Source organism: Monodon monoceros, unplaced genomic scaffold (assembly GCF_005190385.1).
Source record: "Monodon monoceros isolate NGI ecotype Baffin Bay Population unplaced genomic scaffold, NGI_Narwhal_1 Super_Scaffold_22, whole genome shotgun sequence".
NCBI classification, from domain to species: Eukaryota; Metazoa; Chordata; class Mammalia; order Artiodactyla; family Monodontidae; genus Monodon; species Monodon monoceros.
This window is the reverse complement of record NW_021703779.1, coordinates 46167184-46187483: the sequence shown is the minus strand read 5'-3', so window position 1 is coordinate 46187483 and position 20300 is coordinate 46167184. Positions and strand designations below refer to the sequence as shown.

Genomic DNA, 20300 nt, shown 5'->3' with positions numbered 1-20300 from the left:
TTAACATTATATTAGTTTCAGGTATACAACATAATGATTCCATATTTGTATATATTGTGAAATGATCACAATAAGTCTAGTTAACACCCATCACCATAGTAACAATTTTTTTTCTTGTGATAAGAACTCTTAAGGTCTGCTCTTAGCAACTTTCAAACATATAATACAGTATTAACTATAGTCATCATGCTGCACGTTATATCCTCATGACTTTGTTTTATAACTGGAAGTTTGTGCCTTTTGACTACCTTCATCTGTTTCACCCACCCCACCCCCCAGCCCCTGCCTCTGGCAAACACCAATCTGTTTCATGTATCTATAAGTTTTGTATTTTTGGTTTTTGAGGGTTTTGTTTGTTTGAGATTCCACATATAAGTGAGATCATACAGAATTTGTCTTTTCTCTGTTTGGCTTATTTCGCTTAGCATAATGCCCTCAAGGTCCATTCATGTTATCGCAGATGACAAGATTTCCTTCTTTTTTGTAAGACTGAATAATATTACATTTTATATATCTTCAATATATATAAAAACATAAAATGTGTACATTTTATCTGTCTACAGCCACATTTTCTCTATTCATCCATCAGTGGACACTTAGGTTGCTTCCATGTCTTAGCTATTTTAAATAATGCTGCAGTAAACATGGGAGTGCATATATCTTTTCAAGTTAGTTTTTTTCATTACCTTTGGATAAATATCCAGAAGTGGAATTGATGGATCATATATTTAATCTTTTGAGGAACCTCCTTGCTGTTTTCCATAGTGGCTGCACCAATTTACATTCCCACCAGCAGTGCACAAGAGTTCCCTTTTCTGCACATCCTTGCCACATGATCCATTTTGAGTTAATTTTTATATAAAATATGAGACTGAGGTCAGAGTTCATCTTTTTGCCTATAGATGTCTACTTGGTCTGGCACCATTTGTTGATAAAAATATCATTTGATTGTCTTGCTTTTTCGCCTTTGTCAAAAATCAGTTGGGCATATTTGTGTGGGTCTATTTCTTGGTTCTCTATTCTGGTCCATTGGCATATGTGTCTATCCCTCCTCTATTACTGTGTATACAGTCTTGACTACTGTAGCTCTGTGTGTGTGTGTGTGTGTGTCTTAAAATTGGATAGAATGATTCCCTCTCCTTTTTCAAAATTGTTTGAGCTATTGTAGTTCCATTGTCTTTAATATGAGTCTTCTTAGTCCATGAACATAGTGTATCACTTCATATTTTTAGGTCTTGATTTTCTAAATCAACATATTGTGGTTTTTAGCATACAAGGCCTGTACATGCTTTGTTATTTTTACGCCTAAGTATTTCAATTTTTTTTTGAGCAATTATGAGCGGTGTTGTAAAGTTTTGAGTCCACATGTCCATTGCCAGTATACAGAAATATGATTGATCTGTGTACGTTTACCTTGTATCCTACAACTTTGCTGAGATCACTTGTTAGTTCTGGAGAGTTTTTTGTAGACTCCTTGGGATTTTATACTTAGATAATCCTTTGTTACCTGCAAATAAGGACAGTTTTATTTCTTTCTGATTTGTATACCTGTTACTTCCCTTTTTTTACCTTATTTCAGTGGCTAGAACTTCCAACACTGTGTTGAATGAAACTGGAGAGAGCAGACCTTCTTTGCTCCTAATTTTGGAGGGAGAGAATTCAGTGATTCGGTTTGTATGGTGTTGGGGCTAACTGCTACTTCCTGTAGCTGAGGCAATGTAATAGCCTTCCACAAATGACTACAGCCACAATGATGTGACAGTCACTTGCTCTAAGTAATTGGTGTGAGGTTTTGTGAGACAAAGCAAACCTGAGAGTAAGTGTACAAGTAGCTCACTTATAGTTTCCACTACATGTATCAAATTGTTGCCAGGATCCTGTTGGCCTCATTTTAGATATTTGGAAGTTGTTGGCAGAAGGCATCTTGCTTATTTTCTCTTAGATGCTGAGGTAATTTTTTTTAAAAGTAATCTGGAATCACATACCTTAAATGTGAACTTTAGAGGGGAAACATCTTTTTTTCTTCAGGAATGATCCCTACAGCAACATTTTAGAACATATTCTGGATTTTGTACCAACTCTTTCTGAATGCCCATTGGTTGAATGGATGCCAGCCATACAGACAAATACATGTTATTTCCAAAATACCGAGCATGTTGGACTAACTCTAGACCAAAAGCTGCCTAAAATTTATACTTGTGCTTGGTCAGCTTTATATTATGCCAGCCTTCTTGGAGGAGGGACATTGACCCTCAGTGACTACTGTATAGCAAATACATTATTATAGGTAAAGAGCCCTGCAGTTCACCTCTTCCTTTGCATATGTGCTAGTTGCTAATGGGGGAAACCTTTATTCCTTCCTGTGCCTTGGCCGGAGCATCTTAATGGACCTTAGTAAAATGATTGTGTTCTGTGCTCAGGATATTTCTAGTGGGAGTCTTATACCTCATTTTCTAATGAAAAAAAAAAGTATTTTGTTTCCTTTGTTCTTATGACATAATATATCTTTATGGGTTAAAACAGTAAAAGATACAGAAAAGCACAGGTAAAACAATTCATACATAATCCTTTTGGTTAGATTAAATTAACATTTTGATGCATACCCCTTCTAAGCTGTTTTCTTTACACATGGGTTTATACTATTTATTCTGTTTTGTAACCTTTCTATTTCACCAGGAACAGCTTTGCTGTTATGTAATTGTGTGCAGTGTTTTTAACAGCTGTGTAATAGTCTGTTTTAAACCAACCCTATTTTGGATATTTGATCCTTTTCACTTCTTCACTGTTATACATGGTCATGCAGTATGGATTCTTGTGATTAAATATTTATATACATTCTTATGATTTTCTTTGGGTAAATTCCCGGAAGTGGAATTGCTGAGTTTTCCAAAAAGCTGCAGGATATGGTGAATTTTTCCATCCTGAGGTGTGTTAAAACATTTTACTCTTACTTTCAAGTATGAGTTTGAGAGGTCAGGGTGGGGGGCATTTTAATTTTGGCTTAAATTGGTTACAGGCTTGTGTAACTTGAATGTGGGCCAGTTTTATTTGGAGAGATTGTTTACCACTCCTTACCTGGTATCTGTGCCTCTGAGTTGGCCTGCATCATAACTCCAATTTTACTTTAAACATTTTGCATGCTCTTTGTTCTATATTGTCTGTGTCCAAGCATGTAGAGCTCAAGCTTGCAGCTTTAAGTCTCACTTTTTGGGAATTTCTTTTCAGATCATAAAACAGAAAATCGAAAACATGAAAGTAGACAGGACTAAACTGAAAAAGACACCTACTGAGGCTGTAAGTATCCAAAAGTTTGCCTGTTTTTTCATTTCAGAAAAAAATCTTTGCCGTCAGTGCACTCATATTGATCTTACAAATATATCATCACTTATATACCCACAGTGCAGTAAAATAGCAACTTGTCTTGAAACAGTCAAATTTTCTTTTGAACTTCCCTTGGTTAAAAAGGTGAATAAGCTAGTGATCAGTGGAGAGTGAGCACTAAACAGTTTATAGCTATATGTACCTGAAGTAGGCTGTCTGGCTGCTGTTTCTGTGCATTGAAAGGCAGCATGGTATAATGGAAAGAGCAAGTATGGATTCAAATTCTGTCTGTATTTGCGGGATCTTTCTCAATTTTGTTATCTAGAAAATTAAAGTGGTAACACCTTTCTCACTAGATTTCTTGTGAGGCCAGTGTTTTAGCTTTCTTTATTACTGATTCTTAATCATACAGTTCAGCTTAACCTATATTAACCTGTGTATTGGGTGGCCATGTCAGTTGATCCTCTGTCAGCAGTAGAAATCCCAGCTTCTGTCCAATATTCTATTGGCCTGCTTAAACTGCATTCTGAAATAAAGACAGTATTGTATTGTTATGACACTCCCATAGACCCCATGTGCTGTAGTTCAAGGAGCACAAGCTTTGGAATTAGATATGGGTTTGAATCTTACTAGATTTTTGTGTCTGAGAGTTAACTTGCCTGGTTTCCACAGCTGTAAAATGGGGTTGAAAATTCCTCCCTCCTTGATGTGAGGCAGCTGCTCAGCAAAGTATCTGGCACATAATTAGTTGGTTCATTTTCTAAATACAGGCCACTTGGTTTTTTAAAAACTGTAACTACCTGGCAAGTATCACCCAAGGGTATCACTATTGATATTTATTCCAGTATTGCATGGGCAGTTCTCCTGCCCTTTTCATTCAGTGTTATACTAATGAGTATGAGAAGTGCTGTCTTCGTACATCCTCTCCAGCATTGCAGATTATCTTTTAAATTTTTGTTAATAGGTGGAGAAAAAATATTTCACTGTTCTGATTTGCATGCATTAATACATATATTTCCACATTTATTGGCCTTATATTAGTTGTCTGCTCATGCTGTTTTATTTTGTATTTGACGTTGTAACGTCAGTTTCTTATTGAATACGCCATACATATTGAGTATATTCATTTTACATACCTGTTCATTTCCTTTTCATTTTGTTTTTGATATGTTTTGGCATCTAGAATTTTTGACAGTTAATATACTCAAATTTTTTGGAAACTGAAGAGCAAAAAGAAAACTTGCCTGAAGTCATTTAACTTCCAGGATAATTCAACCTTGTAGATAATCAGAGAAATTCAATTTCTTTTTCTTTTACCTAGTAGATTGTTATAGATTTGTTGTTGGAGTCACACTTATGTACAGATTCCTGGCTTATTTCAGTTAGCATAATGCCCTCAAGGTTCATGCATATTGTCACAAATGACAAGATTTCATTCTTTTTTTATGGCTGAATAGTATTCCATTGTATATATGTACCACATCTTCTTATCCATTCATCGATGGACACTTGGGTGTTTCCATATATTGGCTATTATAAATAATGCTGCAATGAGCATGGGGGTTCATATATCCTTTCAAGTTAGTGTTTTCATTTTCTTTAGATGAATACCCAGAAGTGGAATTGCTAGATCATATGGTAGTTCTGTTTTTAATTTTTTGAGGAGCCTTCATACTGTTTTCCATAGTGACTGCACAAGAAAGATATTTATTGATCACTTTATGTATCGGCAGCTGTGCAGAGGATTTTTTTCCTAGATTTGACATCTTTATTGGAGCAAATCAATATAAACCATGGCAGTTGGTATGCAGCCATTGAACTGGCAAGTGCTTTGTTTTGCACTACCATGAGTAAGGAAAATCACACTCAGTTTGCATTTATGCAGCAGGGACAAGACGGTAAAGATATACTTTTGTCCCTGCTGCCTTCTGCAGACTACAAAGTCCATAGGGATCTTGATACTCCTGATAAAACAACGCGGTGCTGGTACGTTAAATTGATGCTGTTATGCTAACTGGGGCTTGTGAACAGAAAGCACAAACACTTTAGATGCCTTAGACATGTGTGCCAGAGAGTGCCCTTTGAAGGTTGAGGGCCTGCCACGTCAGGAAATTTTCTAGGGGTTCAAAGCTCTGGGAAGTGTCAAAATTTCCCTTCTAAAGTGAGAGACATGTTTTTGCACCTTGTACCACACACCATGAAGAAAGAGGAACAGTGTTTGGGGTGCCTCTTTGGATTTTGGAGCCAGCATGTATTACATTTAGGCATGCTGTTTTGATCCACTTACGGGATAACTTCTAAAGTGATAGTAGTGTTTGGATCTAGAGAAGACTGCAGAAGGTTCAGGCTATGATGTAAGCTGCCCTACTCCGTGGACATTATGGCCTAGTAGATCCAGGTGTCTGACTTAAGTGTCAGCCAAAGATGCTGTGGGATGCCTCTGGCAAGCCCCAATAGGAGAATCACAGCTTAAGACCTAGGGGGTAGAGTTTGGCCATGCTATTCTCTGCCAACAGCTATTCTGACATTCAGAAAAGCAGCTTCTGGCTTGCTACTGGACCTTGATAAAGACTGAATGCCTGATGATGAGATACCAAATGATTACAGGACCCAAATGTTTGTCATGAACTGGGTGTTATCTAACCCACAGAATCATAAAATTGGATCTGCATCGTTGCAGTCCATTAGAAATTGAAGTGGTATATTTGATAGTAGGCCCAGGTAGGTCCAGAAGGCACAAGTGAACTGCATGAGCAGGTGGTTCACACTCCTTTGTTATCTGTTTCTACTACTTCACTACCTCTCCCTCAACCTGTATGACTTCAAGGAGAGGAAGAAAAAGTGCAGGTCTGGTTTGTTGAAGGGTTTTATGCCAAGAATTTTGCATGCCTTTAATTACCACAGAAATTTGAGATAGATCTTAATAATGCTTACTTTAGAGAGAGAAAAGTTTTCAGACTTAGCTTTAAAAAAAATTTGCCCTTAAGCCCCTATTGTTCCACGTTCCATTTTGGCTGCTGAAAATGCCCCTAGTTTAAATCTCACAACATTGCTGGGTAAATAGGTCACGTTAAGTTCATTTTGCAGTAGAGGATACTGAATTTCAAAGAGGTAGCTTACCAACTACCTAATTCTAAAGTCCATGCTCTTTGTAACAGTAAGCTGTCTTTCAGTATTTAAGCTCCTATTATGTGAGATAAGTGCTTTATGCAAACACTTGAGCTTCACATTTCCAAGGTGGTTCTTAGGTCTTTTTTCTGGTAAGAAAACTGTGGCTAAGAGGTTGGATTTGCTCATGATCAAACAACTTTGTAAACATCAAGCGAAAAACTGAACCCAGATTTGGTTGGTTCCAAATCTAGGCCCATTCCTAGGATACCATACTGCTTTACAGAGTCAAAGAGCAAGTGTAATCACTTCCAGCTGCCATCCATTAGTAGCAGCATCTCTGTCCCAGTCTCTATCCCCCCCGCCACCAGCTCCACTTTTGGAAACTTACTATGAACTCTGAATCCACACCTTGTTACCTGACAAACAGGCCCTTTCATCAGTAAAACAGAGCAGGAATATATGGAAATGGAAACCCCAAGTAAGAATGGAGTCCTAGTTTTACACAGTTCAGAAATTCTTTGCCTCCTATAATTGGACGGTTTAATGTTGCAGAAAAATATAGCTAGTGCTAATCTTCACCTTTGTGAATTCACTAGGGCTCCTCAGTGTTCCTCTAATTGAACATTTCTTATCAGGCATTCTGTTTAACTTTCAGACTATGATACAGATTCCTTCATTTTGTTTTTATTGATATTTAGCTTGTTTCCTTTATTTCTGTTGTCTGTACACTTCCAAGTAGTTTGTCTACATCTACAGGTTCATCCAGGTTTTAAAAAAATACACAGATGGATTGTTTCGTTATAAGATTTCTGTATTAATCTCAAGTGATCATCTGGCAAATTTCCACTTAAGTAGTGCGTTCTATCAAAAGTTAAATCATTGAGTGTGTTGACATAAGGGTTTTTTTTTCCTATTCTTCCTTGTGTCTCCCTCATACTCCAAAACACCCTTTTGTGAATACCTGTTTGTTTTTCTCAGCCTGCAGACTGCAGAGCCTTAATAGACAAACTCAAAGTTTGTAATGATGAGCAGCTCCTCTTGGAACTGCAGCAGATCAAAACATGGAACATTGGAAAGGTATGTAAACCCATACTCCCAAAAGAGAAACCAAAATGAGGTAGCCTCATTCAACAATTACTTAATAAGCATCTAGTGTGTGTCTGGCACAGCTCTAGACCAGTAATTTTTAGCCTGTGAATGGTTGCCAAGGAAATTTTGAAAGAAATGTAAAAGGGAAATTTTGCTAGCCAAGGATGAAGAATGTTTATACAGGTGATGATAAAGAATCTCAACCACAAAATTCCTTTAGTTTGACTGACAGTATGAGTTTGAGATAGTCTCAGGATTTTTACTCTTAGCTTAAAAGACTCTTCTTTAGATAACTCTAAAAATGAGCACTTCAGATAAAGTGGATTCTGGCAGGGAAAGTCCTTGTGTTTTTAGACCTCAGAGGTAGCCAGAATTCTCCTTTTGAAGACCTAGCTGTAGGGGTTTTGTGGTGTCTCCTGGTGTTAGCACATGTATGTTTTGTGTTTTTTGTGGTACGCGGGCCTCTCACTGTTGTGGCCTCTCACATTGCGGAGCACAGGCTCCGGACACGCAGGCTCAGCGGCCATGGCTCACGGGCCCAGCCGCTCCGCAGCATGTGGGATCCTCCCGGACCGGGGCACGAACCCGTGTCCCCTGCACCGGCAGGCGGACTCTCAACCACTGCACCACCAGGGAAGCCCTACCTTATTCTTATATCTTCCTCTTTCTCCTCCCCTCTCCAGTGCGAGTTATATCACTGGGTGGATCTGTTGGACCGCTTTGATGGAATTCTGGCAGACGCTGGACAGACAGTGGAGAATATGTCATGGATGCTCGTGTGTGATAGGCCAGAAAGAGAACAACTGAAGATGCTTCTCTTGGCTGTGTTGAACTTCACAGCCTTGCTCATTGAGTACAGCTTTTCCCGGCATCTGTATAGTTCCATAGAGGTAGGAGAGGTTCAAGCCTATGTGATCTGTTCTTAACTAGAATTGTTCACGTCCAGAATAAGGAAATTGTTCTTTCTTTCTGATGAGTCTTTCTTTTTCATTATGGAGTTCTGGGGTTTTCAATGTCAAAGACAATGGTAGGATGTTTCTTGGCTAAAGATACCCTTCATAGGGTTGATGGGAAGGTTCTTTACTGTCACCTTCACCTTGCCTTTTAAGATTTAAGGAATTAATGAGAATGTAATATATGTATTGATGTATTCTTGGGAATTTACAGGAATTGATCTTGGTCCCAGGTTATCAGAGCAGCCCCAAATTACTTTTAAAATATTAGACATAATTTGATTTCCTTGACACATTACTGCACTTATTGCTTTTCTAAGTTTTAGTGTGCTGCTTTTTAATTTCTTCTCCCCCTCCCCAAAATGTATATTAATAGCATGCTATGTATTCTTTTTTTTTAACATCTTTATTGGGGTATAATTGTTCTACAATGGTGTGTTAGTTTCTGCTTTATAACAAAGTGAATCAGTTATACATACACATACGTTCCCACATCTCTTCCCTCCTGTGTCTCCCTCCCTCCCACCCTCCCTATCCCACCCCTCCAGGCAGTCACAAAGCACCGAGCTGATCTCCCTGCGCTATGCGGCTGCTTCCCACTAGCTATCTACCTTACGTTTGGTAGTGTATATATGTCCATGCCTCTCTCTTGCTTCATGCTATGTATTCTTAAAAAGTAAAGTGGGCATGGGAATTAGTGAACTTTTGAATTGGTCAAAAATCAGTATAAGAAGAAACTCTCTTCCTTTAGCCTAACTTTAGAGTTTTTATCACTTGATTTACTGCCCTGTTGTTATGTGTTACTTTTCCTAAGTCTTCATTAAAGAAACAGAATCAGAACAAACAGAAAGTAAATGGCTTAAGAAGAGAAGTGGAATAACTGAATTAAAGACCTAGTGCCTAAAGTTTTAAGTAGGGGATGGCTAAGCAGTCTGTTGAAGATGAAATAGATAAGCTGCAAAAGGAAATCCATAGCCTTCTGTGGATAATCAGCAACCAGAAATACTTTGGTTCATTTCCAGCTAAATTACATACTGATTTTAACACTAACCAAATGTTTCAATATATTGGTGAATTTTGATTGTATTAAAAAGCAAAAATAGTTACTCTTGGGTTATTGTTACATACACTGTATTGTAACAGTCATAGGTGCCACCAGCTGTTGTTATTTTTAGTTTCTATATGAAGAGCCCTGTGTTTTAATTCTAATTTTGTATTTGTTGTAAAGGATACAGAAGGAGCATAAAATTATCTTAGTCTATACTTTTAGTCTAGTTGGAAGCTTAATGTTCTTGAGTTCTGCTATGTATTAGAATATATTACATTTGTCTCTTTTGTAATCTGTTTCTTCCTGTGGAGACACCTATGTAATTTTGAACTGTTCACATTTTTTTAACTTAAATTGGACTTTCTGGCTTGCTGCCAGATTGTAAGCTGCTTGGGCATAAGGTTACATGTTGTAGGTGCTCAAATATTTATAAATTTTTTTTGTATTAAACTTCTTGATAGCTTTATAAATCCATGGCATTTCAAGTTTTCAAGGTCTTGTATGCCTGATACCATGAACTTGCCCCCCCCCATTTTTGTCCCCTGTAGCATTTGACAACTTTATTGGCTTCTTCTGATATGCAAGTGGTGCTGGCAGTCCTCAACCTTCTGTACGTATTTAGCAAAAGATCAAATTATATCACACGCCTTGGATCTGACAAGAGAACCCCACTGCTAACCCGGCTGCAGCATTTGGCAGAGGTGAGTCATGGGTGAAGAGTTGGAAGGACACAGAAGTTGGACCCTGTTATTCCTTTTCACAGGTGTTTCTTGCAGTGTCAAAATGAATAGGAATCCGTAAGTTAACTTTACTGGCCTAATTGAGTAGAACTATTGGGGCCCATTTAACTAAGTTACCCCCAAATCCTAGGAAGTATTCTCAATTTTATGAAGTAATTTTGAGGGATTTCATGAATCTCTGCTCACAAAGAGAATCTCTCTTTGTTCAAAAATGGCCCCTTCTCTTCTGGAAAGAAAGTTTAGAATCCGATTCTACTTGGAGGGAAATATTAGCTGCAATAAAAGATCTGGATTTTGAGTCCTGGCCTACCTTATTAGCTCTGATAGCAGTTTTCTCATCCGAGAATTTAGTTATATCTACCTTAAGAGTATTTTCAGAATAAAATAAAATGTAGGGTTCTTAGTGCTGTGCTCAGTAATTGGTCTGTGGTGGTAATGATTGTTAATTGAAGGCAAAAAAGCTCATGTTAAATTCAGCTTAGTCAAACTATTGTCCAGTGTTTGTAGAGGCAAACTGATAATGCATACTCAGGTTTGAGAGAGGTAGCCATTGCTAGAAAGCTTTCTTGGAAGAAAGTTGGTAGGGCTAACTTTTTAAAAGCTGAATAATAAATGGTTACCTCACAAGTCATACAACTCAAGTTTCAGGCTATTTTTAGGTGCATGGTACTTTAAAATCATTTTTGTGTGATTATAAGTGTAACATGTATTGCAAAAATTCTAGGATGTATAGGAAAGTATAAAGAGAATGTTAATCACCTGTTATTCATCCAGATGGAGCCTCCCTTAAAATTTGAGCATATTTTCTTGGATTTGCAAATACAAGATTTTTTTTTTTTTTTTTTTTGCGGTACGCAGGCCTCTCACTGTTGTGGCCTCTCCCGTTGCGGAGTACAGGCTCCGGACGTGCAGGCTCAGCGGCCATGGCTCACGGGCCTAGCCTCTCCGCAGCATGTGGGATCTTCTCGGACCGGGGCACGAACCCGTGTCCCCTGCATCAGCAGGCGGACTCTCAACCACTGCGCCCACCAGGGAAGCCCCAAGATTATTTTTAACCATTTTCTCATGATAGTTTTTTAGTGACTCAGTTAACCCAGTGATGTGAGCCAGTTGTGACTATGCACAGATATTAGTGAACTGCAAATATAGCAGAAGTTCTCCAGGAAGACTTGAATCAGTTAAAAGCCAGTTTGGTTGATTTTTGTGAGGGTCTGGGACACTGGCTCTCAAACTCGAGCATGCATGAGAAAGAGTCGATTTATTAAAGCATAGATTAGTCTCCCTCCCCTGTCTGCTCATACCCCTTTACCTCAATTCCTGCAACCCCCATTTCTGATTCAGTAGGCCTAGGGCAGAGCCCAGTAATGTGCATTGCTAATAAGTTTCCAGGGGATGTTGAGGCTGCTGGTCCAGAGATCATACTTTGAGAACCATTGGTTTAATCTATCCTATTGGGCAAAGTTACAAAATCTTACCAGATTCTTATAGTTCCATCTCAAAGGCATCAAGACCTTTTCCCTGATATCTGAATACATACCCATTCTTGAGCAAATCCCATCTAGTGAGATGGTGTCAAATATGACATGGTTGATATAAATGTTATTTATTGGGTGTCTACTTAATTGCCAGGATCATATGGTAACTGTGGAGTAGGTGAGGACGATGAGATTCAGAAGTTATATTATTTTTAGGAAAAGCCCATGGGCTTTTAGCCCTGATAAAGTGTAAAATGTGATAACTGCTGTTTGTAGTTGATTAAGCATGGTTTATGTTCCAAACCTGGGTGTCAGCCTGAGACCCAGCTCCTTGAATCCACACCCAGCTCTTCCACTTGATAACATTCAAGAAGTATATGGCTAATCCTGTGCTGGATATAGTATAAAACATGTTCTTTTCTTTAAAAAGCTCACATAGTAGTTGAGAAAGTGATATAGGGGCATAATTAAAAGGACAACTAGTTATTCTTAGTACTAACTAATAAGTACCCTTGAATCTTAAACATTCCATAGGTTTATCTTGTTGGCTGCAAAACAAACATAAAAATATGTGCTTAATATTTAAAAATTTTGGAAATGTACAGAAGAAAATTTATCATAATTATGTGTCTACTCTTCACATTTTGGTACATTTTCTTAGTCTTTATGCATATTTACATAGCTGAATGCATATAGTATATGTAACTTGATATCCTACTTTATTTACTTAACATACTAGCATCAGTGTTTTCCCATATTAACTTTACATAATTTTGTAAGAAATGTTTCTTTGTATTTAATAATGGTAATATTTCAGAAATGTCACAACATCACAGACTTTCATGAATCAAGTTTGGCTTGACATGGTCTTTTAAGGATCCCAGCTTACCACAACTTTCTTATCGTAGGCACTTGAGTTTTATTAGATTACAAAAGATAGATTTAGTGGTGATAGTAATAGTTGAACTATTCTAAAAAACAATTAGTTGTGACAACAGAAGAAACAAAAGGAAAATAATTGTGAAGATACATAGCCTTTCGAGCTTATTCTGCCTTGCAAATTCAGATCCTTGGTTTGACTTACCTGTCACCCCTATGTGGCATCAAGTATTTATATATCCCTTGTCCTCACAGTTTTCAGCAAATTCCATGTTTCTTCACTGGAAGTCCTGGGAATAGCCAAGAAAATATTGAAAATGAAATGAGGAAGTACTCTTCCTATTGGGTATTAACTTTTTTTATAAAGCTAAAAGTAATTAAAATAGTGTGGTAATAACAGTGGAAATTTTCCAGAAATGGATCCAATGTGTAAGAATCACTAAGCTTAATCATTTTTAGCTTTTGATACAAAGTGAGAGATGTGCAACTAACTGTTCCTTTTACTTGAATACTTAGAGGCCCTTGTAAGTTTATTAATTGGCCTAATTTCAGTATTATTGTGTCTCAGGGAACAGAGAGGCCTGAGGAGAGGGAGAGATATGGTAGGTAGAACAGCCAGTCAGTGGAGCAGTCAGAACACATTTTTTTTTCCATTAAATTTGCCATCTTGTATGGGCATGGTTCATGGCACCCCAAAATAATGACAATAGTAATAACAATGATCACTGATCACAGATCATCATAACAAATATAATAATGATGAAAAGGTTTGAAATATTGCAAGAATTACCAAAATGTGACACAGTGACATGAAGTGAGCAAATGCTGTTGGAAAAATGAAAAAACCAGTAGACTTGGTCAATGCAGGGTTGCCACAAACCTTCAGTTAAAAAAGCAGTATCTGCAAAGCACAGTAAAATAAGGTATGCCCCTGTGCATAGGCTCAATTTTGAGGTAAAGATCAGAGAAATCAAGTAACTTGTTCTGGGCGTTATTGAAGATGAACAGAATAGCTGTCTTAAATCTTTCCCTTTTCACTGGTTCCTCCTATATGTATATTTTAAAAGAACAAGCTTGAGAGAGCAAGAACATACTTTTTTTTTGGTCAGTGTAGCTAAAGGTTTGTCTATTTTTGTTGATATCTTCAAAGAAACAAATTTGGTTTAGCTGATTCTGTTTTTCTATTTTGTTTCATTTATCTCTGCTCCAGTTTTACTATTTCCTTCTTTATGTTTGCTTTGGGTTTAGTTTGCTGCTGTTTTTCTAGTTCCTTAAAGTAGACTGTTAGGTTACTGATTTGAGATCTTTCTTTTTTAAATGTAGGCAATTAACAGCTGTAAATTTTCCTTTAAGCACTGCTTTATCCCATAAATGTATCCCATAAGTTTTGATATGAAGTGTTTTCATTTTCATTCATCTTAAGAAATTTTCTAATTTCCCTTTTGATTTCTTCTTTTACCCATTGGTTGTTAACAGTATATTGTTTAATTTCCATGTGTTCGTGAATTTTCCAGATTTCCTTCTGTTACGGATTTCTAATTTCTTTCTGTTGTTGGATATGATACTTTGTATGATTTTATTCTTTTTTAGAAGTTTCTTAAAGTTTGTTTTGTGGCCTAACATATGGTCTATATGGGAGACTGTTTTGTATGTACTTGAGAAGAATGTATATTCTGTTGTGGGGTGGATTGTTCTATATATATGTATATATCTGTTAGGTCTAGTTGATTTAATGTTCAAGTCTTAGTTTTCTTGTTTTTTGTCTAGTTATTAATGTTTTCCCTGTGTATTACAACTGACATCTTCATTAATGAAAAGTTAGTTCAAATTAATACCAACTTAGTTTTAAGAGTAGACAAAAACTTTCCTCCTATATAGCACTTTCCTCCCACTGTATGTTGTTGCCACAAATTACATCTTTATATATTGTGTGCCCATTCAACATAGATGTAGAATTTACTTTTTTATGTAGTTGTCTTTTAAAACACTCAGAAAAAAAGGAGTTACAAACCAAAAATACATTAATAATGCCTTTTATATTTACCTATGAAATTAACTTACTGGTGTTCTGAATTTCTTCATATGGAGTCAGGTTACTGTGGCGTGTCCTTTCATTTCAGCCTGAAGGACTCCCGTTTAGCGTTTCTTATAGGCAGGTCTACTAGCAACAAGTTCTTTCAGCTTTTATCTGAGAAAGTGTTAATTTCTCCTACATTTATGAAAGATAACTGTGCCAGATATAGAATCTGATTGGCAGTTATTTTCTTTTAGCACTTTGAATATGTCTTCCCACTGCATTCTGGCCTCCATCGTTTCTGATGAAAAATCAGCTGTGAGGATCCCTTGTACATAACAAGTCACATTTCTCCTTCTGCTTTCAAGATTATTCTCGCTATCTTGGCCTTTGACAATTTGATTATAATGTGTCTTTCTGTGGATCTGTGTTGTTTTATCTTGTTGAATTTCATTGAGCTTCTTGGATTTATAGATTCATGTCTTTTGTCAAATTTGATGTTTTGGCCATTATTTCTTTAAATAATCTCTTTGCCCCTTTTTCTGTCTCTTCCCCTTGGACTCCCATTATGTATATGTTGGTATACTTGGTGAAGTCCCACAGATCTCTTAACCTCTGTTTACTTTTTTTTTCCTCTATCTGCTCTTCAGACTGGGTAATCTCAGTTGACCTGTCTTCAGGTTCATTGATTCTTTTTTTTTTCCCACCTTCCAATATTTATTTTCAAATAAATTTGTCAGAATTTTTATAAAAGTGATGCATGTTCAGTGTTGAAAATTAAGAAAATACAAAAAAGTATAAAGAAAATAATAATAATTCTCAACCACCACCATGTAGAAAAAATAACTAACATTGTGTTTCATATGCTGCTTCCCCCCCCCCATGTAACCTATGGTGAGTATTTTCCCACAGCATTAAATAGTCTTTGAAAATACCATTTTTAAAGTCTTAGCTTCTAAACCACCCTCCTGGTCCTCCATTGTTGCCCTTCTATGTCTGCTTGACTGGTGCCTCCTCTTCTGCTGCCTCTGAGTGTTAGAGTGGCCCAGGGCTCCACCCCAGGCTCTTGTGTCTTATCCAGCTATCAATACATTTTGCCTAGGTGATCTGATCCAATTTCATGGTTTTAAGGACCATTGACTCCAAAAATTGTATGTTTTCCTTGAACCTCAAACTTGTATATTTACTGCCTTCTCAAAATCTCTGCTGGATATCAATTGTAATGTATATAAAATCAAACTTTGACCTCACCTCACATTTCTTTCCCCCAGGCTCAGTCCATTCCAGATAACTGGCACCCTTGCTTTCCTGGACAGTGGCAGGCACACTCTTGCTGCAGGGCCTCTGCACAGCTACATCCCCAGTTGTCTCTATGGCTTGCTCCCTTATCTTCTCTAAGTCTTAAGAGCCACCATCTCAGTGAAGTCTTCCCTACCATCCTGTTTTAAAATTAGAACACCTACCGTACTCCCTATTACACTTTTCTTCATTTTTTTCTGTAGCACATATTACCACCTAATGTTATATATATTTAATTAAGTTCATTGATTCATTTTTCTCCCTGCTTACATCTGCTGTTGAACCACTCTAGTGAAATTTTCATTTCTGTTATTGTGCTTTTTCAGCTCCAGAATTTCTATTTGCTTCCTTTTTTATAACCTCTGACTTTTTATTGACATTCTTTGTTTGATGAGACATCATTCTCATGGTTTCCTTTAGTTCTTTTTATATGATTTCATTTAGCTCTTTAAGCATATTTAAAATAGATGATTTAAAATCTTTGCCTACTAAATCCAGTGTCTGGACTTGCTCAGGAATGGTTTCTATTAATTAATTTTTTCTGGTTTTATGGGGATATAATTGAATTAAAGCATTGTGTAACTTAAAGGTATACAACATGATGATTTGATACACTTAATATATTGCAAAGTGATTACCACAGTAGAAGTTTGTGCGATTTGACCAACATCTCCACATTTCCCCCAATCCCCGGTCCCTGGCAACCACCATTCTAACCTCTATTTCTATGTGTTGAGCTTTTTTAGATTCCATGTATAAATGATACCATACAGTAATTGTCTTTCTCTGTCTGATTTATTCACTTATTAGAATGCCCTCAAGGTCCATGCATGTTGTCACATAAGGGGAGATTTCCTTCTTTCTTGTGGCTGAACAATATTTCATTGTGTGTGTGTGTGTGTGTGTGTGTGTGTATGTGTATGTGTATGTACAGCACATCTTCTTTATCCTTTCATCCATAGACAGACACTTAAGTTGTTTCCATACCTTGGCTAGTGTGAATAACTTTATAGTAAATATGGGAGTGCAGATATCTCTTTGTCCTGATTTCCTTTCTTTTGGATAGATAGCCAGAACTGGGATTGCTGGATCATATAATAGTTCCTTTTTTGAGGCACCTCCATACTGTTTGTCTTCTGTAGTGGCTATACCAATTTATATTCCCACCAACAGCGCACAAGGGTCCCCTTTTCTCCAAATACTCACCAATACTTGTTATCTCTTGTCTTCTTGAAAATGGCCATTCTATCAGGTGTGAAGTGATATATCATTGTGGCTATGATTCGCATTTCCCTGATGTCTAGTGATACTGAGAACCATTTCATGTAACTGTTGGCCATTTGTATATTGTCTTTGGAAAAATGTCTATTCAGTTCCTCTGCCCATTTTAAAATCAGATGGTTGGCTTTTGTTATTGTTATTCAGTTATATCAACATGAGTTCTTTATATTTTGGATAGTAATTTCTTATAAGATATAATGGTTTGCAGATATTTTCTCCTATTTTGCAGGTCGTCTTTTCATTTTGTTGATTGTTTCTTTTGCTGTGCAGAAGTGTTTTAGTTTGATGCAGTTTGCCTTTGTTGCTTTTGGTGTCATGTCCAAAGAATTGTCACCAAGACCAATGTTGGGGTGCTTTTACCCTGTGTTTTCTTTTAGGAGCTTTACGGTTTCAGTTCTTATGTTGAAGTCTTTAATTTAGGTTAATTTTTTTTTTTTTTTTTTTTTTTGCGGTACATGGTCCTCTCACTGCTGTGGCCTCTCCTGTTGAGGAGCACAGGCTCCAGACGTGCAGGCTCAGCGGCCATGGCTCACGGGCCCAGCCTCTCCGCGGCATGTGGGATCTTCCCGGACCAGGGCACGAACCCGTGTCCCCTGCATCGGCAGGCGGACTCTCAACCACTGCTCCACCAGGGAAGCCCCAAATTTAGGTTAATTTTTTGAATGGTATAAGATAGGGGGTCAAATTTCATTTTTCTGTGTGTTATCCAGAAAACTGGTTATCCAGTTTTCCCAGCACCATTTATTGAAGAGAGTATATTTTCCCCATTAATTATTGTCTCCCTTTCAAATATTAGTTGACTATGTGAAGATTTACTTCTGGGCTCTTGATTATGTTCTGTTGGTCTGTGTGTGTTTTTAATATGCTAATACCATACTGTTTTGATTACTATAGCTTTGTAATGATGTTTGAAATCAGGAAGTATGATACCTGTAGCTTTGTTCTTTCTCAGGATTGCTTTAGTTATTTGGGGTCTTCTTGGTTCCATATAAATTTAAGGATTGTTTTTCCTATTTCTGGGGAAAATGTCATTGAAATTTTGATAGTAATTAAAATCTGTAGATTGCTTTTGGTACTGTGGACATTTTGACAGTATTAATTCTTCCAATCCATGAACATAGGATGTTTGTGTCTTCTTTAATGCCTTTCATCAGTGTTTTATAGTTTTCAGTGTACAGATTTTTACCTCCTTGGTAAAATTTATTTCTAAGTATTATACTGTTTTTTATGCTATTGTAAATGGGAATGTTTTATTTCTTTTTCAGATAGTGTATGGAGATGTGACTGATTTCTGTATGTTGATTTTGTATCCTGCAACTTTACTGAATTTAATTCTAACAGTTTTTTGGTGGAGCCTTGAGGGTTTTCTATATATAAGATCATATCATTTGCAAATGGAAATAGTTTTACTTCTTCCTTTCTGAATTGTATGCCTTTTATTTCTTTTTCTTGCCTAATTGGCTCTGGCTAGTATTTCCAATACTGTGTTGAATAGGAATGGTTAGAGTGGGCACCCTTGTCTTGTTCCTGATCTTAGAGGGAAAGGGCTCACCCTTTCATCCTTGAGTATGCTGTTAGCTGTGGGCTTGTCATATGTGGCCTTTATCATGTTGAGGTATGTTCCTTCTATACCCCATTTTTGAGTTTTTATTATGAAAGGATGTTGAATTTTGTCATTGCTTTTTCTGCAACTTTTCAGATGATCATGTGATTTTTGTCTTTCATTCTCTTAATGTGGTATCACACTTATTGATTTGCATGTGTTGAAACATCTTTGCATCCCAGGGATAAATCCCACTTAAATCGTGGTGTATGTTCCTTTTAATATGCTGTTGAACTTGGTTTGCTGGTAGTTTGCTGAGGACTTTTGCAAGTTTGTTCATCAGGGATACTGGCCTGTAGTTTTCTGTTCTTGTAGTGTCCTTATCTGGCTTTGTTATCAGGGTAATTTTGGCCAAACAATGGTAACTTTTCAAGCAATGAGTTTGGAAGTGTTCCTTCCTCTTCAATTTTTTGGTAAAAGTTTGAGAAGGATTGGTTATTCTTTAAATGTTTGGAGAAATTCACCAAGGAAACCATTTGGTCCTGGAATTTTCTTTTTGGGGTATTTTTTGATTACTGATTCAGTCTGCTTACTCATTATTGGTATATTCATATTTTCTATTTCTCCATGATTTTGTTTTGTTAGATTATATATTTCTAGGAATTTATCCAATTCTTCTAGGTTATCCAATTTGTTGACAGTTTGTTCATAGTAGTCTCTTGATGATCCTTTGTATCTGTGGTATCAGTTATAATGTCTCTTCTTTTGTTTCTCATTTTATTTATTTGAGTCTTCAGCCTTTTTTTCTCAGTGTAGCTAAAGTTTTGTCTATTTTGTTGAGTAGTAGTTTTTTTTAAAAGAGCTCTTATTTTCATCTTTTCTGTGTTTTTTCTAGTCTCATTTATTTCTGTTCTGATCTTTGTTATTTCCTTTCTTCTGCTAACTTTAGGCTTAGTTTATTCTTCTTTTTCAAGTTTCAAGTTGAGGTATAAAATTAGGTTTATTTGAGATCTTGTTTCTTAATGTAGGCATTTATTCCTATAAACTTCCCTCTTAGAACTGCTTTTAGTGCATCTCATTCGTTTTCATGTGTTTTGTTTTCATTTTCATTTGTCTCAAGATGTTTTTAATTTGCCTTTTGATTTCTTTTGACCCATTGGTTGTTCAGTAGTGTATTGTTTAATTTCCACATCTTTGTGAATTTTTCCAGTTTTCTTCCTGTTACTGATTTCCAGTTTCATACTATTGGGGTCCAGAAAGATACTTGGTATGATTTCTGTCTTAAATTTGCTAAGACTTGTCTTGTGACCTATCATATAATCTATGTAGGAAATGTTCCATGTGGGTTTGAGAAGAGTGTGTATTCTGCTGTTAAATAAAATGTTATACATATGCCTACTAGGTCCATTGGTCTAAAGTATAGTTCAAATCCAATGTTTCCTTCTTGATTTTTCTCTCAGTACAATCTAGCCATTGTTGAAAGTGAGATGTTGACATCTCCTACTATTATTGTATTCTCTGTTTCTCCCTTCATATCTATTAGTATT

General features: G+C 36.7%; 1 protein-coding gene across 9 annotated transcripts in view; it reads left to right on the top strand.

Annotated features, from left to right (window-relative positions):
* The window catches only part of HUWE1 (HECT, UBA and WWE domain containing E3 ubiquitin protein ligase 1), a 143391-nt gene that overhangs the window by 23941 nt on the left and 99150 nt on the right, over positions 1-20300 (top strand). For 8 of the 9 annotated variants that reach the window (XM_029240058.1, XM_029240062.1, XM_029240065.1 and 5 more), the window contains 4 exons: positions 3226-3294; positions 7411-7509; positions 8205-8411; positions 10071-10223. In XM_029240058.1, coding sequence (XP_029095891.1) covers positions 3250-3294; positions 7411-7509; positions 8205-8411; positions 10071-10223 — 504 coding nt within the window. In that variant the 5' untranslated portion in view covers positions 3226-3249. Of the gene's footprint in view, positions 1-2902; positions 2927-3225; positions 3295-7410; positions 7510-8204; positions 8412-10070; positions 10224-20300 lie in introns of those variants that run through there. The other variant, XM_029240061.1, reaches the window with a different exon arrangement.